At 34.4% G+C, this 23892-nt stretch overlaps 1 protein-coding gene across 10 annotated transcripts in view; it reads right to left on the reverse strand.

Annotated features, from left to right (window-relative positions):
• Window positions 1-23892, reverse strand: part of Csmd3 (CUB and Sushi multiple domains 3) — a 1211921-nt gene that overhangs the window by 588825 nt on the left and 599204 nt on the right. For all 10 annotated transcript variants that reach the window (XR_001781523.2, XR_003951374.1, NM_001081391.2 and 7 more), the window contains one exon: window positions 15789-15910. Coding sequence is in view for 8 of the 10 variants with exons in the window: in NM_001081391.2 (NP_001074860.2) it covers window positions 15789-15910 (122 nt within the window). In the remaining 2 variants the exon portion in view is untranslated. The remainder of the gene's footprint in view (window positions 1-15788; window positions 15911-23892) is intronic.

Raw genomic sequence — 23892 nt, forward strand, 5'->3', positions numbered from 1 at the left:
CTTGTCTGAAAAACCACACCCGCCCCACCCCCGAAAAAAAACCAAAAACCAAAACCAAAACAACAACAACAACAACAAAAAAACCCTAGATATTCATTTTGATTTGATTCATTCTTGCCTGGTTTTCCCATCACATCCTGAATTGTTCCATGTAAAGTCATCGTTAAATAAGGTTTGGCATGAAGACTCCTTCCTGTGGACTAAACTGTAATATGAATGTGGCTACAAAGCAATTTTCTTCTAATTTATCTCTGTATAATATGGAAAAATAAAGGTTAATATACAAATACTCAATGGCCATCAACATGATGTGGAAGATTCGTGTTTATTTATATATTTTATCATTTATTGATAACACTGGAATGTTATGTATAGAAGTACAAAAAGAATGCCATATTACTTATGAAATTATATAGTCACTTGATGGGATGGAGGTCTGTTCACTTACTTCACAAAATTGATGAAAAGAACCCTGACATAACCAATTAATTTAAATTAAATTACTTAATTTATTACTTTCTTGATTGTCTAAACTAAGTCAACTTTCTTGATTTCCAGTGTATAATGATAGTTCTAACTGGTTCATTTTCTGCTGCTGTTTTTTCTTGTTGTTGTTGTTGTTGGTTTGGTTTGGTTTGGTTTGGTTTGGTTTGGTTTGGTTTGGGTTGGGTTGGGTTGGGTTGGGTTGGGTTTTTTGTGTTTTTTGTGTGTGTTTTTTTTTTTTTTGAGTGCTTAAAAAGAATTTGTGATAATTTCATCTCATAAAGTTGTGTGTGTTCCTATTAAAAAATGCTACCTTCCAAGTTTATCAAGATAATTATCCTACTTTTATAGAAGCTGATCTCATTAACATTATTCAACAAGAGATGATGGCTTTCTATGACCAGTAAATGTATAGGATTTTAGGTCTCAGGTTTGGATAGAGATTGCCTGTTTATGTATGGTCATGTGTACACATTTGTGCATGCCACTCTGTGTGTTTTGGGGTGTGAATCTGCAAATGTCTGTGTATGTGTTTGAATGTGAAGACCTGAGGTTAACCTCATCAGATATGTGTTTCTTTGGATTTTCATCTTATTTTCGAGAAAGCTTCTAACTGCAGTCTGGCAATCACTATTTTGGATAGGCTTTCTAGTCGACTGGGCTCGGGGACATTCCTACTTTCACCTCACCAGTGCTAAGATTATATGTATCCACCATTTTTTCATGACTTTTATGTTGGGTGCTGACAATATAATCCTAGTTCTTATGTTTGTGCTGCAAGCACTCTGCAGAATGACCAATCTTGCTAAGCCCCAAAGTTGAAAGTGTTTAGACAGGCATGATACAGCAAAAGTAATGATTGTGTCAGACACAATAGTCATTCCTCATTTTTAACCCTTTTCTCTTCTTTTGCAGAAAATTAACTTAGTCATACTGTCTGTGCACTCTGTGCATCATTCTGCATCAGGGATTGTTGGGCTCAAACCATATGCCATATAATAGTTGTGGCATAATCACTTATGATGATCTTGTCAGTCTAATTCCATTTATGAGCATTTAAATCATTAGAGCCTTGTAAGTGACTTGATTTTAGTCAATTCAAGGGAATAAATAATATACTGAGAAAGGGGTTAGAAAACAATATCTGCATTTTCAAGTTAAATTTAAAAATCTGTATTGAACTGATTTGATCTGACTCTCTTGACTAGATCTATTAGAATATGTAATGTGAACACAGTAGCTATATGATGAAAAATATAGTGTGAAGAGACAGATGATTTATGAACAGGCTTAGAGTCTTTATAGCCCTGGACAATATTCTATCTTACTGCAATTCTTTATTAATGAAAAGATTTACCGTGACTTTTTCCATACTTAAATAGAAACTATTCAAATAAAGATTTAAAAAAAAAACCACTTAGTTTAAGGAAATGCCTTGTCCTAGAATATTTATCTGTGTTTCTTCAAATAATAGAGAAAAAATGAAGTTTGCCTAATGTCAAAAATATACTTGCAAAATACATCATGCTATTTTTCTTTTTGGTAGACCAATGCTACAAAGTTTTAGAGTACCGTGCTTCTCCAACACTTCATAGTTTTTAAAACAATATTAGCGGCTGGGGAAATGGATCAAAATTTAAGAATAAATACTATCAGAAGAGGAGAAGTAAGATTTAGGCACCTATTTTGATTTAATCTCAAAAATGCCCACATCTGTAATCGAATGTGCTCTTCTGAGCAACTACACACACTCAAGTACACACACACACACACACACACTGTAAATCTTTAAAATGTTTATAATTTATTTTTTGTGTCTGGGATATGCCTCCTACTTACTAGAGATTTTCTGAAATACAATAATAGCTAAGTATCTGCTCAATACTTTTGTTAAAAAAATAGAGTTGCTAAATTAATATGAGCTATTTATCTTCCATGAGAAGTCTGAATTTTTACTTAGCCTGAAAGCAGATAAAATTTCTCAATATTTCTATAGCAGCTGACCTTTCTAGGGGACATTTTGTACTTATGTAATTAGTACAACATTCAAATTAGCCTTTGATAGTGTTTAACTCAACAAATTAATGATGCTTTAACACTAATATCAACTATCCTCATTAGAGATACAGGATAATCTAGTGAAGGGCACAGGAAATGCCTGAGGTTAAGTTCCATCTCTAAAACAGAATGTCAGACAAAGTTAGACAGCTCTCTGAGACACATAAAATAGTCTTTATACATGATACCTTCTAAATCATGATATTCAACATTGGGAAACAACATACAAAATGAGTGATAAACAGTAGGTACTTAGTAAATGGCAGCTATTATATGTCAAGGTAAATTAATCAAGTGGATGCTCATATCTGTTACAATGTATCTTGAGGATAGTATCTTTTAGACTAAACAAGTAAGATCTATAGGAAGAGCTCTTCCTTGATACTGTCAACTGCTAAAGGTGTTTCTTTCCTTTAGTACTTTTTCCCACTATATGTGTATCAGAAGAAAAAATATGTCACTGCAATAGTAATAACTTAGTTGATTATAGGTAAACTAATCTTAAATATATACTTAATTAAAATATACAAATCTCTGTAACTGAGGGATCTAAATTAACTTGATATATAAACTAGTTTCTTGATATACTTTCTAGCCTTTGTCATCAAACTCCAATGGAGAAAAATTAACTTAGCCATGGTGGATGCAGTGTCTATTATATGATGCTTTGTAACATGAATGTGACAGTTATCTTTTCTGGAGACACATGAGAACTGTTCACTCCATTGAAAGAGTAGAGGAAAAGATTTCCCAAGGGGAGAAGCCCTGTCAGGGAAAAGGAAAGAAATATGAACTAGGTGTCTTAGGTGGGGTTTATTTCATCCTACAGTTTATAGTCCATCATCCAGAGATTTGATTGCAGGAACGAACATAGAGGATATAGAGGAAGGACCCTTGCTAGCTTGTTTCCCCATAAATTGGTCAGCCTGCTTTCTTATACCATCCAGGGCCACCTACCCAGTCCTTTAAACTATATCATTAATCAAGAAAAATATTGGCCCCAGAGGCTTGTCCCCAGATCGGTCTAGTGGGATAAATTTTTAAATTGAACATCTCTTCTCAAATGACACTATTGTGAATCAAACTGACATAAAACTAGACAGCACGCTTGGGAAGGATATTAGAGGGCTAAGCTTGAACTATAATATAGCAGAAAAACCTCACTCTCCAGTTTGTGATATATAAAGTGTGAGACAAGAAATGATGAGAAAAAATGGCCAGTGTTGCAAGCATAAAGTTGATTCCTTAAGAACTTTGAATTTCATATGCAATAGGCAGAAAATGATAAGTTTTTAGAGATGTGGACAGTATGTGCTTGCTCTTTATTTGGTTCTTTCACCAACGAGGTTAGTCTGGATTTAAGTGAAAACAGGACAGAGTAAGAGATGTTGAAGTTGCATGCAATGCAAGCAATATAGGAATGGAAGAGCAGACAGTCTCAAGATGTTTGACTTCAGATAAAAATGATTTTAGCCATTATTTCTTTTGGATTTTTATACACGTAGAAAGCCAATATATAAATGTTTTGCTTCAAGATATTATTTTTGTCAAATTTTATTACTTATACATGTCAAAATAATATAATATCATAACAGTATAATGCTAAATGCATGGAAATGTTTAATAGTGATATTAAATTATCTATTATATAAAAAATACCAAGAGATATTACTTTAGTGAAATTCTTAATAGCAAATATAAAAGACTTCAAGCATGAAAAATGCAAATCTATTATTTACTTATTTGGAAGTATACTCACTTAGAAAGAATAATGTCTTACACTCTCAAAACTTACATAGTGTAATGCTATACTTAGATATTTTGTTACATAAGATATATTCCAAAGAGCTTGCCTAGACCATTAATAATAAGAAGTGCCAGCTCAGGGAATTCTCTAAGGTTCATCCATTTTGCTTTTGCATCAGGTTAATAGCTTCAATTCTTATAAGGGCTCATATTTTTCTGGCCGAGGAGAAGAGGAATCTAGGGACAGAAAAAAATATTGATGGGATGATAAAAGCTTTTAGCTTCCTTTTACTTTACAATGCCCTTTCTATCTGTACACTGGCTTTCCTCTGTAGGGGATTGGCGCATGAAACAATGCCAGATTGAATAAGACATTCCAAGTGCTTCACTGAAGGGACAATGCTGTATAAAATGAAAATCTATATCAAAAAAGGACAAAATGTTGGATATTTTCCATTAGTCATATATGGTTAACTCCTGTAACATAAAAAAATAAATGTCACAATATACATCAATGATCAACTTAAATTTTTATATTTTCAAATATTTTCAGTAGAAAATATTCTGATCATTAGAGGACATTATGTATATTTTATATAACAAATAAAATATATTTTCAAACTATTTTAATCAATGCTGTGTAGTTATTATACAGACTAGAAAAGAAATGCATCTTCTGCAGTATCTCTTACTAATAATGGATTTATTCAGAGTGGGATCTATTCCCATCTACTTTCATTTAAAGGTATACCTATATATCTTGTATCTATCATTTACCTATCTAAATATTGATTCCTTTATCTATGTGCATCTATTTTTAAATACACAAGCTTTAACTTCTAAGTGGAAGTTGTATTCCACTTAAGGTTTTTCTTCAAAGTGTTATTGTATATTTCTGTGTTCTTTTATGGTTTATTTAGAAGTCTAGCTACAAATTTCCTGAGCATAAGAAATTGTCTTTTTAAAAACATGTTGTAGATTGAAATTTCTGACTTCTGAGATATGAAGTTGGATTTATTATACCATGGTTAATAAAATGAAAGATACATGGAATCATTCGGGCTAGCTGTTGAGCAATAGAGCATCACAAACTAAGCATCTAACAGGAGTGTATGAAAGCAGTCATAAATGAAACAGGAAGAGTAAAAAGTAGTATTTCTGCAGATGTTATTCTGTTCCAATCTTATATCACAAAATATGGGTGTCTAGGTTGTTAGGCCAAATGAGGCTGGAATTCAAAGATAAGAGCCAATGTTAAGTGCATATCATGTGTGGTTTTTTGTGATTGTGTTACCTCACTCAGGATGATATCCTCCAGATGCATATGCCAGAAAGATTTTTCTGACAGGAACCTGACACAGCTCTCTCTTGTGAGGCTATGCCAGTGCCTGGCAAATACAGGAGTGGATGCTCACAGTCACCTATTGGATTGAACACAGGGCCCCTAATGAAGGAGCTAGAGAAAGTACCCAAGGAGCAAGAGGGGTCTTCATCCCTGTAGGAGGAACAACAATATGAACTGACCAGTTCCCCACCCCCACCCCCAGAGCTGTGTCTCTAGTTGCATATGCAGCAGAGGATGGCCTATTTGGCCATCAATGGGAGGAGAGGCCCTTGGTCTTGCGAAGATCATATGCCCCCAGTACAGGGGAATGCCAGGGCCAAGAAGCAGGAGTGGGTGAGTTGGAGAGCAGGGCAGGTGGAGGGTATAGGGGACTTTGGGGATAGCATTTGAAATGTAAAGGAAGAAAATATCTAATTAAAAAAAAAAGAGTCAATGTTAAGAAAAGAGACAAAATTCTGGTGTGCATCTTGCAGATATTTATCATGTTTGATCTGGATGTGTGAGTTAATCATATCTCCCAAGTTACCTTCCACATTCCCAACCCAAATAACAAGAAGGGGGAATCTTGAGAAGTATTCTGTGTTGGCCAGAAACCATTTTCTTAGGAACTTTGAATAAAGTGATCATTGACTCAAAGGGTGCCTTTAAAATAACATTTCCATTTTTTACTGTAATGTTTTGGCTTCAAGAAGCAGAAGTTAAAAACCTTACACAGTTCATTCTCAGACTCTAGAGGTGGAATCCTAACTGCTGGTGGTATCAGATGAATCATTACCACGGCATCTTCCCAAGAGTATGGAAAGTTCTGAACTGAGCAAGTTTCTGTACAGCAGGAAGCTAAGCTCTCCTATTGTTGAAGATAATGAAGCTCACTGTACTTTTGTTACAGAGTAATGGTGCTAGTGATTGCAGCAGTGGTCTAGTAGTTTCCGAGGTAGTAATCATTATTATGTTTACTGTGGTTGTCTTATTCAGGCTGAAAACATTGCATGGATTTTCCCACATCAGCCTTCCCAGAGAGCAGGATAAGTGTGTTATCATTTTTACTTGATTATGAAACAGAAGCCTGTCTGTAGTGGACGATCTATTAAATAGTTATGTGAATGTTTATTAGTGTGCCATTAAGAATATTTTATGCATATATTTTACAACACAAAGAAACTATATCAAGACTAGAAAATGGAAAAAAATACAGAACAGTTTTATTCCCAAGGCAAGTCTAATATGAAATTTTGTCTTCAAGATTAAGTTAAATCTAAAATTGCCAATTGCTATGGAAATGATTAACCTCCCAAGCTACAGATAAGTGTTCACACTGCTTCAGTTTTAAAATGTTAAACTGAGCTAAATATAACTTGAATAAAATTGTAATGTATAACATTGAACTTTATTATGGAATGAATCAAGTAGTGTGTGTGTGTGTGTGTGTGTGTGTGTGTGTGTGTGTGTGTGTGCACATGTGTGTGACAGAGAGAGAGAAAGAGGGAGAGAGAGAGAGAGAGAGAGAGAGAGAGAGAGAGAGAGAGAGAGAGAGATGGGTTTCTTCTCTTTGCTTCTTTTCTCCTATTCTGATATGTTTGTTATTTTCTCTTATTTTATTTTAGAATTATCCCTCAGAAGTCTGTTGCTTTTGCAAGAGACAGGAATAGGATTAATACAGTTGGAGAGGAGGTTGGAGAAACTGGGAGGAGTAGAGGGAAGGATAGCCATATCAGTATACATTGTATGAAAACAATTGAATAAAAAATTAAAATCAATGAGAAGCATTCTAAATATTTTTCATTCAGCTCAAGGAGAGGTCCCAAAGCCTGACACCATTACTGAGGCTATGGAAGGAGCACTCACAAAAAGAGACCTAGCATGACTGCACTCTGAAAGTCCCAACAAGCAGCTGAAAGAGTCAGATGCAGATATTTACACCCAACCGATGGACAGAAGCAGCAGACCCCTATTGTTGAATTAGGGAACGCTGAAAGAAGCTGAGGAGAAGTGGGATCTTGTAAGAAGACCAGAAGTCTCGATTAATATGGACCCCAGAGATCTCTCAAACACTGGACCATCAAACAGACAGCATAAGTACCTGGTATGAGGTCCCCAACACACATGCAGTAGAGGACTTCCGGGTCTGTGTTTATTCAGAGATGATTCAAAGAACCCTAAAGAGACTGGGAGCCCAGGGAGTTTAGAGGTCTTGTGGGGTCGGGGGTGGGAACATCCAGGTGGAGACAGGGGAGGTGGTGAGGAGGAGGTATGTGATATGTAACAGTCAGTGGATGGATGGGGGAGGGAGAAATAAAATCTGGAGTGTAAATAAATTTAAAAAATATATATATATGTATATATATATACATATATATACATATATATATATCTGTGCTTTCATTTATAAAAATTATCATCAAGTAAATGTAAGATACATCTTTATGATATTGATAGAGATAGAGGTAATTTTAAACACTATGCATTAAATATTTTCCCTTTAAAATTGATGCATTGGTACAGGCATAATCTACAGGCAAGGCCAATAAAATGTAAGCAGGTCATTAGTGCTCCACCTTTGGGAATAGCAGTGATTCTCTTCAAATGCAGTAAGTAGCATTAAGCTCCCTTGTTTTTCACATCTGGCCATGAGAAAATATGATGTTCCTACTTTGTGGAGATGGTATAAATTTATACTACCTTAGAAATAGAGTAGCAGCCCTTACAAGAAATCTAAATCTGTAGATAAAATCATCTGGGACCAGAGAGCCTCAACAATTATGAGGAAATTATTTTTATTCTTTAGAATTTAATCAGATTCAAGTATTCTCTAAAAGCAGCATAGAACGGAGCAAAACATGCACACACACACACACTCACACACACATCTCTGAAAGACACACAAATGAACATGGACACAAAAAAATGAAATTAAAGTACATACATGCAAACACATTCCATTTGAAAACAGAAATATAAACAACATCATTCTTAAATCATTATTCAGTTCAATGTAAGGGATCAAACTTGCAGTTACAAAGTAAGTTAACTAAGTTATCTGCCTCATTGGCAAACACTTAGCTTAATGGGAAACATTTTTTATGTTAGTAGTTTACAAGTGTTATGTCACTATTTCTTCTAAATTTACCCATTTCTTCCCATACAGAATGGAGACACTCATAAAACACATTAAGTAAATAAAAGTGTCTGGAAACTCAGAAACTTTTTGGTTTCATAATGCCTCTCACAGAGTTTAAACACTTACTAAGAATGGATACTCTTTGGGGCAGTTGTCGATAGGTTCGACAAGGATCTCCAGGCATAGACCTTTCATAAGTGCACACATATCCATGGTGAAATCGCTTTCAGGTATTAAAATTTCCTTTAAACTACTCATGCCTTTGTAGGGAAACCCTTACTCATGCTTCTATAAGTTACCCTAATGAACTCAAAGTTTCCCTCAGGTAGAGTTGGTTAGTTATTTGTGTTTTCAAATATTATCATTGCCCTATATAAAGTGAATTGATGTAAAATCACCATAAAAAGGAAATAATACAATTATAATTCTAAATCTTTGAGAATTATTTTACCACCTGTTTTATTTAAACTTTTTCTAAATGTTTATGGTACATACATAATCATTTCAATACTTCTTTGCATATATTCATACAATATGTTTAATAATGAAAACTTGTTAAAATATTTATGTATCTTTATATATTTTTTACTCAAAATGATATTCTCTTTTTACTTTCTTATTACTGAGAATAAAATCAAGGTAATTTTTGATTATTATTTGAGAGGATAAATGAGAATTATTCTTTATTCCATAAATGTGTCAAATATATGATTAAGTGTGTAGTATTTTGTTTGTTTGTTTGTTTGTTTGTTGTATAGAATAGAGTTTATTAAGGGCATGGGAAGGGATGTTAAGAGGGTGGTATAGGTAGAGAAAGGGAGAGGGAGAGGGAGGGGGAGGAGGAGGGGAGGGGGAGGAGTAGAGGCCAGCCGTGAGAACCTGGTGAGAGCAGGAATGAGACAAAAGGATAGAGCAAGAGCAAGACACCAAGAGTAAGTGTACAGTTTTTAAATGTACTTTTTCCAAATATTATTTTAGTTCAGTCAGCCATCAAATAGTTTTACATGTCTGTTTTATATACAGGATACAAAACCAAATAAAATCACAGTGTGTCAATGAAACCAAAAAGTAACAGAGGAATGTGGGTAAATAAGTACAATATTGTACAAAGCATAATTAGATAAATGGGTAAAAAAGAAAAATTGCAATGGCATTTTGAATATAGTCTGTGTTCACTATTTTTTTTTTTTGCTTTCTCCTTTTTTTGCCCATGATGTCTACTAATAAATTAAAAGTCATAGTTACATACATATTTTGTGGAAACAGGAAAGAAATCCTCTGCTTGGATAAAATACTAGGACTCAATATTAGCTTGACAAGATTTTTGTTGTACTCTTATGCATCAAAGGGAGCCCATGAGTGTTTTTACTCCTTTTACTTGAATTAGTGTCAACTAGATTGTTCTTCTTAGGAATTTTTATTTGTTCAAATTGCTCAGAACTATTTGTAAATTCAAGTAGACAAGGTAAAGTTCAGGAGTTACATAGGGTGTTAATGTTTTTCATAACTTTCTTTTCTTCTAGAAGGCTTAGAGTAACAGAGACTGTGGCAACATGCACAGAGTCTATAAGGGTCTGTAAAACAATAGGATCATAGTGCTGAGAATAGAGTTGGACACAATCCACATCCCTAACCCAGAAACTAGATCCAACTGATAACAACTAGGAAATGATTTTTTTTTCTCCCTGAGTCTCCTGTGCATTTAAATCGCTCTTCAGGGGGGATTCCGTGCCCATCAGTAGATGGCCCACACAAACTCAATGGCTTCTTTGGAGGTTTGATGTCTTATAACACTTCAGGCATATATATAAAGTTTTCAAACAGAATTTGTGTTTTTATAGGGTTCCCGTGTATAGGAATCCATGTGTCTTGGAATCTCTATGTGTTTCTTGTGCTGTTTTCTTTGGTGGCTCTTTTACTTCTGTTTATATTTGTTATGTCCTATTTGTTTGGTATTAGTTTTAACTTAATTTATTAACAATTTTTATATGCCAGTTTGATTTCTTAGGTGAGACTGAAAGAGAGTTGACTTAGATTTGAGGGGAGGTGGAAAGGATCTTCAAGAAGTCAGGGGAAAAATCAGAATATACTGCAGAAAAATATCCATTTCCATGGCAAAAAAGGGACCACAGTTGTTGGTGAAACAAATAGAGAGAGAGGAATGTTTTGGATGTGTAGATGATTAAGAGATATTTAGTTCTGTCTTTTCATTAAAAAAAAATCATTTGAAAGGAAAATAAGAGATTTAGTTTCATATTTGACTTTGTCAAATTTTATTTTTGTAACGTAAACACACATTATTTATCTCTTTGCTGGGCAGAGGTGCCCAACTGAAATCATTGCCCCACAAACATGCTTGATTTAGAACTTCCTGGTAATTGGTGATACTTAATTTTTCATGGGAAAACCAGCTGGAATATTGAGCTACTTTGGACTATGTATTTATTCTCATAAGAAAATAAGTGAATCAAGCCATTTTAGGCTAAATTATTACTATAGCATTTGATATAATTTCTTTCAGAAAACCATGTAACAGTCAAAATTATTATTTTCTATACCTAAGCCATTGACTCACTAGTTGCACAATTAGTTGATATTCTAAAGAAAATCAAAAAGTGTTTTCTTTTTTTTTTTTTTTCTTTTTTCTTTTTCTTCTACTTTCTCCCACTTTCTTCCTACAATATGTATTAGGATATTGTAGGAATGTTAGTTATGTGGAATGAATCTACTAGATTTACATTTGGACACGCAGAAACAAAGGGGAATGGAAAATCAGGTGCTAGCACTAAAAATCTTGACTTTTTAAGGAGATGAGAAGGGAAGATAATCAAGGCCAAAACTGAGAAGGTAAAGAGAATTTCAGAATAGAATAAAGAGATCCAGGAAAGAGAACGTTTCAAAATGAAAGTGTTCTGTAATACTACTTAATTACGCTACAATATGCATTTCTTTCATTAGATTATTTTATTTATACATATTATATTACAGAATATGCTATATCATATAGAGTATTATTTTAAACATGTCACAGATTATCTTTTTATTTTCCTATATTCTAGATAATTGTAATTATTTTCTAATTAAATATTGTCATATCTACCACTATTTCCCTCAAACATCTCCTCTCATGTCTCCCACATTATATCCCTACCTAACTTCATGTATTTTGGTTATTGTTTTTGTCCTTTTAATAACCCACTGAGTCCAATTATGAATAGCATATGTTCACAGGTGTGAGGCCATTCGCTGTAGCATGGAAAACCTGAGAAGGAAAGCTATGAAAAAAAAAAGGGGGGGGGGTGGGTTGGTTTGGCACTAGGAGGTATCAAGTAGCAACTTTGTTCTTCATTAAAGAATGAAACCTGTTTTTATATCTCCTTTTCATTTCTGATTTTGTTAATTTGGATAGTGTCTCTGCATCCTCTGGTTAGTCTGCCTAAGCATTAATCTATCTTGTTGATTTTTTTTTTCAAAGAATCAGCTCCGGGTTTTGTAGATTCTTTGTATACTTCTTTTTGTTTCTACTTGGTTGATTAGAGCCCTGAGTGTGATTATTTCCTGCCAGCTACTCCTCTTGGATGTATTTGCTTTTTTTATTTTTTAGAGATTTCAGGTATGTTGTCAAGTTGCTAGTATATACTCTCCCCAGTTTCTTTTTGGGGGAACTCAGAGCTATGAGTTTTTTTCTTAGCACTGCTTTCATCATGTCCCATAAATTTGAATATGTTGTGCATTCATATTCATTAAATTCTAAAAAGTCTTTCATTTCTGTCTTTATTCCTTGACCAAGTTATCATTGAATAGAGCATTTTTCAGCTTCCATGTGTATGTGGGCTTTTTGTTGTTTTTGATATTGAAGACCAGCCTAAGTCCATAGTGATCAGATAGGATGCATGGGATTATTTCAATCTTCTTGTATCTGTTGATGCCTATTTTGTGACTGAATATATGGTCAGTTTTGGAGAAGATACCATGAGCTCCTGATAAGAAATTAATTATATATATGTTTAGGATGAAATGTTCTATAGATATCTGTTAAACCCATTTGGTTCATAACTTCTGTTAGTTTTACTGTGTCTCTGTTTAATTTTTGCTTCCATGATATATCCATTGATGAGAATGGGTTGTTGAAGTCTTCCATTACTATTGTTTGAGGTGTAATGTGTGCTTTGTGCTTTAGTAAAGTTTCTTTTACAAATGTAGGTGCCCTTGAATTTGGAGCATAGATGTTCAGAATTGAGAGTTCATCTTGGTAGATTTTTCCTTTGACAAGTATGGTTGAAACATGATTTTATTCAATATTAGAATAGATATTTCAATTTACTTCTTGGAATCATTTGCTTGGAAAATTGTTTTCCAGGCTTTTACTCTGAGGTAGTGTCTATCTTTGTCATTGAGGTATGTTTCCTGTATGCAGCAAAATGCTGGGTCCGGTGTACATATTTAGTCTGTTAGTCTTTGCCATTTTACTGGGGAATTGAGTCCATTGATGTTAAGAGATATTAACAAAAAGTGATTGTTGCTTCCTGTATTTTTGTTGTTAGAGGTGGAATTATGTTTGCGTGGCTATATTCCTTTGGGTTTGTTGAAAGATTATTTTCTTGCTTTTTCTAGGGTGTAGTTTCACTCCTTGTGTTGGAGTTTTCCATCTATTATCCGTTGTAAGAATGAATTTGTGGAAAGATATTGTTTAAATTTAGTTTTGACCTTAGTAATCAGGGAAATGCAAATTAAAGCAATCCTGAGATTCCATGTCACATTAGTCAGAATGATGAAGATCAAAATTTCAGGTAACAGCAGCAGATGCTGGCAAGGATGCTGAGAAAAAGGAACACTCCTCCATTGTCTGTGGGATTGCAAACTGCTAAAACCATTGTGTAATTCAGTCTGTCTGTTCCTCAGAAAAGTGTACATAGTATTATCTGAGGACCCAGCTATACCACTCCTGTGCTTATACTCAAGCGATGTTCTAACATATAACAAGGACATATGCTCCACTATGTTCATAGCAGTCTTATTTATAATAGCCAGAAGCTGGAAAGAATCCAGATGTCCTTCAACAGAAGAATGAATATAGAAAATGTTGTATATTTACACAGTGGAGTACTACTTGGCTATTAAAAAACAATGAATTCATGAAATTTTTAGGCAAATGGATGGAATTAGAAAATAATATCATGCCAGATATGGTGACACATGCCTTTAATCCCAGCTCTCGGGCTGCAGAGGCAGGTGGATTTCTGAGTTCAAGGCCAGCCTGGTCTACAAAGTAAGTTCCAGGACAGCCAGAGATATACAGACAAACCCTGTCCAAAAAAAAAAAAAAAAAAGAAAAGAAAAGAAAAGAAAAAGAAAGAAAGAAAGAAAGAAAGAAAGAAAGAAAGAAGGAAAGGAAGAAAGGAAGAAATAAAATAAAATCATGAGTGAAAGTGGTGAAAGTAACCCAATCACAAAAGAACACACATGGTATGCACTCACTGGTAAGTAGATATTAGATTAGTCCAAAAGCTTGGAATACCTAAGATACAATTCACAGACAGCATGAAGTTCAAGAAGTAAGGCCAAAGTGTGGATGCTTCAGTCCTTAGAAGGGGTAACAAAATATTCATAGGAGGAAGTACGAAGACAAAGTCTGGAGCAGAGACTGTAGGAAAGACCATCCAGAGACTGCCCCACCTGGGGATCCATCCCACATACAGATACCAAACCTAGGCACTATTTTTGATGCATAAAGTGTTTGCTGTCTAATATAGCTGTCTCCTGAGAGGCTCTACCAGAGCCTGACAAATACAGAGGTACACGCTCACACACAACCATTTGACCAAGCATGGGGACCACAATGGAGGAGTTAGAGAAAGGAATGAAGAAGCTGAAGGGATTTGCAACCCCATAGAAAGAAAAACAATATCAACTAACCAGATCCCCCAGAGCTCTCCTGGATTAAACCAACAAAGATTACCCATGGAGGGACCCATGGCTCCACCTGCATAGGTAACAGATTATGACCTTGTTGGACATCATTGGGAAAAAAGTTGCTTGGTGCGGTGAAGGCTCAGTGCCCCAGTGTAGGGGAATGTCGGATATTAGAGACATTCTCTTAGACAGTGTTTAGTTTCTCTACTAATTATAAATATATTACAAAGATCTACTAAGAGTAGACTTACTTGTGCTTTTTATTCCTTGCTCACAATAAAACGGGAAATACATGCTTTTACTGAGGAAAAGAAATTGGATTGCAGAGTTTAAACAACCTAAATTATTATGTGAATTATGTATCACTCTGAGAGAAATGATCTGACCCATATTAGAGCATTGATTGCTAAGACGTTTCTACTCTAACCAGAGAACATGTTAGACTCTAAGGAGCTGAGAATCGCCTCGAACATTTAGGACTTAAAATAGAATTAATAAAGAAATGAACTTTTCAAAGAGAGACCAGATAGTGAAAGCGAGATTGATAAATCATATTTAGTTCCTCTTGTCCATATTTGATGCTGTACTTTTGTTTGTAGTTCAGTGAGTGATACTTACTGCATTACCCATGTGGTGGTCAAACAGGATGAAAATTCAATCTTTGGAAACATCCATAATATGGATCTGCTATTGCTTCAGAGCACATTAAACCACCTATATCTAATAAATTACTGAAAGTATTGTTATGACAGCAAGGCACAAATGAAAGTTACCTATGCATGAAAACGTAATATACCTGAAAGGCATGTCAAGTAGAAAACCATATCAAGTAAAGAGTCATAATCAACAGCTGTTTTAGGAAAAGAAGCCTCGGCTTGCAATCTTCAACCACATATGTCAAAAATCATTCAATGATAAATTCAGGATGTATTCATTTACATGTAAGTAACTGGGAGCGGAGACATTAATTTTCAAATTTCTCATTTGTATTTCTTTTAGATACAAATGAAATGGTAAGCCTATATTGTGAATTATTCTGGACTTACAGGTTTCTGTCCTCTCCTTGCTATATCTTCAAAATTGTCTTTATGACTATGGTTTTTAAGTGAAGTTAAAAACTCTTACCTTATTGGTATTCACGGCAGTGATCACCCATACACATTGTGCATTGCTGTCATACTGGAATGGAAAGTTGGGAGATGTAAAGGTGCCACTTGGTCCTTGAAGATTAGAGCCACATGTCTTCACTGAAAAAGAAATTGAAATTTCAAACATAGGTATATACCCTGTGTAATATCACAGCAATCAAGTATCTTTCAATGGATGTTAAACTCAAAATTGCACATAAATTACTGCATTGAAATATATATTAAAATATTATATTTTATTTTCAAATTAGAGTGCTTGTTGCATTCTAAAATTTGAAAACACAATAATATGAGCATGAGTAGAAAACAAGTTATAAATAAAAATATAAAATATATTGAGATATGCTGAATTACAGGAATTTAAGTGGTTTACATGCCAATAATCCCAACCCTAATGATTTAAATCCTGTGAAGGATTGTGAATATAATTGTGAGGTATGATGAATGTCTTCTGTGTCTAAATTTCACTGTTAGACACAGAGGCATGTTTACCTAATATTATTTTAATACAAAGAGAAAGAAACAAAGCCTTGGATTGACTGAGCAATTTGAAAAGAAATTCTTTGCTACTTAATAAGTATCCAAGGACTTCTAATAAGTTAAGAGATGTCAATATTAAATTGACTCATTTTCTTCCTCTGAATAGGGCCACTAAGACAAAAGAAGAGCTGTGCAAGTAATTTTAATGAATTGACACAGAAAGTGGTAATATTTCCTTAATTTTCTACTCCTTTCTTCTTAATAAAAGTGCGAGTCAAACCACGGTATCTCTTTATTCTCCTATGTACCACAAATTTCCTAGGTGCTAATAACTGCAAATTGGATTTCTTTGCCTTATTTCATTAAAGTCCCAGCATGTTATTCCTTTCTAGCCTGTCGAAAGCAATCAACTACAGTTTAGAGTAAGCTGCAATTGAGCATGTATCTTCATATATAGTTATGTTTTAACAGAGTTATCAGCATTGTCATTTTGAAGATCAAGTTATGATGGTCCTGGATGTTTTTATGATAAGCCCACAGTGATTTTTCTAGAAAAGAGCCCAGGAATATTTGAACTAATTTATTTCTATGACATGGATATTCATGTTGGACTTGGTAACCTAAAAATAAGTACAGCATCTGTCCTTTATGTGGATTCCTAGTAAATTTTTCCTTATTATACTAGGAACTCTATAAACATTTAATTAGGATTACTTTCATTTAAACATCCTCTGACTCACCCTATCCATTACTTTTGGCCCTAAACGTTGCCACACACCTGGAATGAAATGGTACTTGGATGCATCAGATTTCCTAATTTCCCGAATCTCCAGGCCCAGGATCATTATGTCACTTTTTCTGACTATATTAGATAGTTGCTTACCTATTATCTAGATAACACTTTCTCTCTTCTCTGAAGTTCTCTGTGTGTTTTACACTAGTCTTTCTAAAATGTATACTCCATTACCTTACTTGATTGCCTGTAAACTTATGTGGCTCTTTCTTATAGGATGAGCTAGAAACTGCCTAGCATAGAATCGATGTGAATCCTATAGACTTAATTTCCAATTTCATGTCCTGCTATCTTTCTTATTTACATTGCTTGTGGTTGTATTGGCTCATGTTCTTTCTGGCATGTGCCATACCTAAATTTATAACTAGTCCTGGTACTCTCAGTTCTAAAATATTTCTTGTCATATTGACTTCCACAAATTATAGCCACTTGTTCAGATCCTAGCTGATATATCATTACTGTTGATAGAAGAGATTCACAATTTCTCCACTTCAGTTAGAGATAGTAGTCCTGATATAACATCACCTGAACAGCACAAGGTGTTCATTTGGTAGTGACCTGATAGACTGAATTGCTCTAAAGATGCTGAGAACTGTTAAGCTCATCAAAACTAGAGATTGTTGTGGGGGAATATATTCTACATAGCAACTGTCTAAAAAAAATCATTTTCTAAAATGCATATAAAATTACAATCTTCTAAAGGAATATCATCTCTGTTATTTGCCTATGTTGTACTTTCCTTAGTATGGGCCACTTGCTAAAGGAACAAAAACACAAAACCTTTGGCACAGCTTTGAAGCAAATCATTAAATTAAAAAAAAATTAAAAATACACTATTTGTTAAAATACAAATATTTTCTCTGATGTAGACTGTAATAACATAAAGGGAAAAAGCCAATGTGATTATAATAGAAAGGTGACAATGAAAACATGCATTCCATACACCAGGTAAAAGTTCTTTACTTGAATGCTACAATAGAAAGGGAAGATAGGTTCTAACAGTGTCAATGATGGTAAAAATAAAAATAAATAAATAAACCATTAACCAACTGAGCTAACTGGTCAGCTATGAGTAAATGTTATTTTGTTTGATAAAGTTTGAAAAAATTGCCATTAAAAGAATAAATATGTGGACGCTCACAATAAGTGCTACTATACAACATTGTCTGAGAGGTTTTTAACAAGTCAATCAACTACAGGAAAAAGAGTGAAAAAGACTATAGATGTTGAGTATTCAGAGAATATTACACTTCATGGTATACTTTTTTGTCTGTTTAACTCTAAGAGATTTAACAATATCTACTCTCAGTGCAGTATGTGGTATTCTGTTGAATGTTCTAGTCTTTGTGGAAATCATTAATCTTGTGTGTGTAATAAGGCCTTTTGACTGCTGCTCTAGAAGTATGTCTCAGGGTTGTGTTTACTAAAAATTTTTAATTTATAATAAGATATATACTACACATGAAGGGCTATTGTACAACAGGGTATGCATTGATAAAAACTTACTTTTATACTTTAAAAATGTAAAACAAAGGACTTTTAAATGCTTCACCCTAGTGAAATATTTGTGAGGCCAAAGTGTTTAATCTGATTTAAATCTTACAGGAAATCACCCAGTGTGCATGTATCACCTGCTACCCTATAAATGTATAAATTTGTTTACATGTGTCTGTTAAACTGGTTTTTAGTGAAAATTAATAAATATAGTATTCAATATACTTTACAAAGAAATACACTATTAATTCAAGAAATACACACACACATACATACATACATTCACACACACACACACACACACACACACACACACACACACACACACACCCTTCCTATTTGAAGATAAATGACTAAGCCTGTTTAAGCCAGTGTCTTGAATCACCAAGAATTGTTTCAGCTCTACAACACTTAATTGGACATTTTAGTCTCTCTGTCTTCACAAAACCTTGATAAACTGTCATGAGTGAAGCAAATTAGAAATAATCTTGAAGTACATCTTAGTGATATCTGCATAAGAATAGGAGTCTAATGCATGTCTACCCTGACAGGAAGTGCATAAATAGTGAATAATACTGAAAGGAACCCAAAGCAGAAAAATGGAAACTAAGAAAGATTGTGCAAAAGAAACACAATTAAATTCAGCAAGAACCAGACTGCCCAGGATGAGATACATTTGATTAAAGCCTAATAAATGTAATTTCTCCTAAAGGTGATAAATACTATTAATTTTTAAAGGTAAAAATAGTAAGTAAATTTATTTTTCCTAACTTAATTGTTAGTAGTTTAACTTTATCCTAAAAGTCCTGTTTATATATGCGACTCTCTGCTTTGATACATAGGGCATGTTATGGAATATCTACTTCTTTTTAATTTAGAGATATAGTGTGTTTGTTTATTTATTTAGACATCTATTCAGTCACCATTGGGGATTAACTTGTCAGAATGCTCTGGGATGTTTAACTTTGTGATGCCATTGGTCTGACCCCAGCCCTTTTCTTTCACCACCTTACCAAGTTATTGAAACAAAAGGAAAGACAAAGAATCCAGGTACAGATTATTTATTCAACTAAGGAAATGCTCAAAAGAACATGCAAAGGATGCCCTCAGGGGGTACATCTGGGAGATTAACTGCAGCTTGGGGAGTCCAATTACAAAGCACTCCCTGTCAATGGAGTAAAACGTTCACAAAGAAAGAGAACCTAAGCAGTGGCAGGAGGAGACAATGTAGGTAAACCATCTGCATTTTAAATAGCACTTCTGAAAAACGTGAAAATTGCATTTATTTCCAATGTATGTGGTAATGAAAATGTTAATATTTTATTACAACTGAACATGCATGTTTGCATGAACTGTGGGGTAATTTTGTTTTTTGGTTTTTTTTCCCTCCACTGTGGAAACAATTTTTAGAGTATTTTCAAGCTCTTTTCTTAAAATATTAAGGTAGTTTTGCTATCGTGTATTTGTTTAGTTCATGTTGATATGTGGAATAAATCCTTGGTGACATAACAACCTGTCACTCCGCCAAATATGGAAATTGTACTTAACAATAAGGATAATTCAAAGTGGCATAAAACCTCTTCGTAAAAAAAAATGCATTAAAAAAAAAAAACTAAGACATTATTTCTGGATGTGGGTTCAGTGAAACCACGTTATGAGAAATATTGATTTATGGAAATACCTATTTCTTTGTTGGTTGGTTGGTTGGTTGGTTGGTTGGTTGTTTTTTTTTTTTTTTTTGAGACAGGGTTTCTCTGTATAGCCCTGGCTGTCCTAGAACTCACTTTGTAGACCAGACTGGCCTTGAACTCAGAAATCTGCTTCCTCTGTCTCCCAAGTGCTGGGATTAAAGGCATGCACTACCACACCCGGCTCAACCTATTTCTTTTTTAATTAATTATTTTATTTATTTATCCTGTCCCCTTCCCTCTGCTTCTATGAGTTTGCACCCTACCCACCCATCCACTCCTGCCTCACCGCCCTAGCATCCTCCTCTGCTGGGGTATCAAGCCTTCCCCTTCTGTTGATGGCAGATAAGGCCATCCTCAGTTACATATGTATCTGGAACCATGGGTCCCTCCATGTGTACTTTTTAGATGGTGGTTTAGTCCCTGGGAGCACTCAGGGGTCTAGGTGGTTGATATTGTTCTTCCGATGGGTGTGCAAACCCCTTCAGCATCTTCAGTCCTTTCTCCTAACTCCTCTGTTGGGGTCCCTTTGCTCAGTCTGGTGGCTGGTTGTATGCATCTGCATCTGTATTGATCAGGCTCTGGCAGAGCCTCTCAGGAGGTTCCTGTCAGCAAGTACTTTTTGGCATCAGCAATAGTGTCTGGGTTTGGTATCTGCAGATGGGATGGCCATTTTCTACATGCAAAAGAATAATAGTCTTATTCAAATTTGTATTACTTTTGCATATGTTTGCATGGGCACACGTTGTGCACTGCTCACTCCCATCCTCCACTTCCCTAGCACTCTATTCTCCCTCTCCCTCAATCAATCTCGCAAATATGTATGTACATATTGTATGGTCAACCAATATTAGCTTGGTTTATCTATGTGATGGTGGATTTTGGAGAGGCTACATATCAAAAGAGGGTTAGTCTATGTCTTCCAGAATCTATAAGATACCAACAGTTTTGAAGTAAATGTAAGGCCACCTGAATCCCTTAACAGTTCTTAAGTTATTGTTGATAGGACCGGTCTTGTGTAGACCAAAGCAGACAACTATGGTTTATGTGAGTTAATGATTGCATCAAGTCTGAGGAATGCTGTTTGAGAGCCTTTCACCCTCTCCCGTTGCTCTTCTCTATTTCCTGTATCCTCTTCTGAATGCCATCTGAGCCTCATAGCAATGGAATCAGTGACTGGTTTTGGACTCGGTCCATATCCAGGACTTATTTTTTTATACTTGAGCAGTCAGGGGTCTCTTCAATCACTATTGTTTTCTTATATGAAAAAAAATCACTATTGCTTGTATGTTTAATGGTGTGAGTCATTTTCATCTACAAGTATCAACATAGATTAATGAAAGATAATTGTCTGCAATATCAGTTTAGTTAGTAAGTGAAACTATGTTTCCTGCACGGGCTTACTAACGCCTCAGACTCGGCTTATTAAGCAGAATTTCAAGCTTTGTTCCCCTAAGCCCACAACGTTTGTCTTGATCTCAAACAGAAGAGTTCTTGTTGCTTTGTTTACCTTTCCCCAACAGTTAAAGTACTATTACACAGGTGCATAGTTTTTCCTTCCAAATGGTTCCTGTATATGCTCTTTATCTCTCCCTAATTCTATAACTTCATCTTCTTAATCTCCACCTGCTTTTTCTTACTAGTAATATTATTTTGACTTCTTATTGACTTTTTACCTCTCTTCTCTTATTCCTTTCTCTGAAAGCTAAGTTTTCCCCCACTTTTCCCTTCCATACACTTGCAAAAACATATCAATTGAAGTAAAAAGAAAAATGTTCTGAAAAAACAAGAGTTAACTTTGCTTACTGTTAAACTTTTCATGAAAATTGGGAGAAAGGGTGCCATTTTGAAACAGACTAAGAGAAAATAAATCTAAAAAAATCAAAATGAATTGGAAGGAGAGAAATCTTAAAATGAAACTATGATACAAACAAACCTAGAATCAAAGAACTGGACTCAGGTTAACTGAGCATAGGGTGTAAAATAAAATTGTACTCATACTATGATATTCATTCTGAGAAAGGCTGGGTGATACAAAGAAATTTTCGAATAGTATAAGAAGATTAAAAATTTCAGAATTAAAATTTTATCTTGATTTTTTATCTTGATGTGTAAACAGATATATTAGTTTAATTGGAACTCAAAATTTTAATTTAGTAAAAAATGAAAGGACCATATTAACAGTGGTACATGTTATAAAAGTGCCCAAGTCAAATATTTCATGTTCAGAGATCTATAGAAGATACACCAGATAGCAGGGTTGGGTTTAAAGTAAAAAGTAGGTACATACCTGCAAGCATTTGTCACAGTATAGGAGGGTACATATACTCATAGTATTCAGGGATATTTAAATCTTGGCAAAGTTCAGACAAGAGTTTTAATTTTTCAATAGAAATGAGAATATGAATATTCATATAAAACAACTGTCAAATGTTTAAAAGTCAATTAAAATGTCCTCCTACAAAACTCAAATTATGAAAAGGGTATAATAATAATAATAATAAACAATTGTTTTATAATGTCTGACCCACATGTTTATTTATTTTGATATGAAGAAAAGTAATTTTAATGATATAAGCATAGAGATATAAAACAAATTGATAGAGTTATAATACTGATTAACAATCATACTTTCTCTGAATTTCAAAAAGATTTTTAAATGAATTATAAAATGACAATTCCAGTTTTATTCTCAATATGATTGTAGGAGTAAAATTTTTATTTGTGTAATAGTTTCAGAGTCACACAATATGCCATTACTATAGAAGTTATTATATGGGTATCCAATTTCCCAGAATGCTACTGTCTTATTTGAATATAATTCATTTGTCTGTCCAAAGGAGGAAATTATAATTGGTACATTAAACCCCAAAATCTATTTAAATTTGATAGGTGCTGATTTCAAAACTGCCCTGTTCTGCTCAAAATACCATATTAAAATTAGACATCATTGTTTTTTCGTTGTTTCCTTGCCAATATTTTATGTTATTTTAACAGTTGCCATTTTAGTTTCAGATGTACAGTAGTACAAGAATCAATACCTTTAATAAAATCAATGCTGAAAGAAAGGTGACAATGATATTCTGAGCTGGGGAAGTTTGGGTCTTGTCCCCAGGCAAAGCAAAATCACACAGGTGGTAGCTGATACATATCCCTGGGTTAACACTGTTCCCATCATTGTATAAAACACCTGCAGCACATTCTCTCAAATCCCCCACCCCTGGGACTTAGTCCCCACCCCTGGGACTTAGTGACAAAGAAAATCATTGCAGGATATTTTAAACTCCATGGAAGAACACAAGCTTAGTGCTTTCAAATTCAGTAAACAAAACTGCACTGAGCTTTTCAAGATGTCATGGAATCTTTGTATCTGGGGATCTTCTAGAACAATATAAAATGTGCATGTCTACAAAAAAAATACCATGACTATGGGGCATGGAAGCATCACCCTTTACAAATAGTCACCAGGTAAAAGCATCAGCTAGTGTGAGTGGTTAGACAGAGTGCTCTTCGTGTGCCTCTCTGCTTCTTAAATTCATGCACTATAATCATGTTCTTTGGTAGTTTTCAGAGGCCAGCTTGGAGCAGGGCTTCTCAATCGCTGCACTGATTTGGGTTAGAGATGG

This window comes from Mus musculus, chromosome 15 (assembly GCF_000001635.26).
Source record: "Mus musculus strain C57BL/6J chromosome 15, GRCm38.p6 C57BL/6J".
Taxonomy (NCBI): Eukaryota; Metazoa; Chordata; class Mammalia; order Rodentia; family Muridae; genus Mus; species Mus musculus.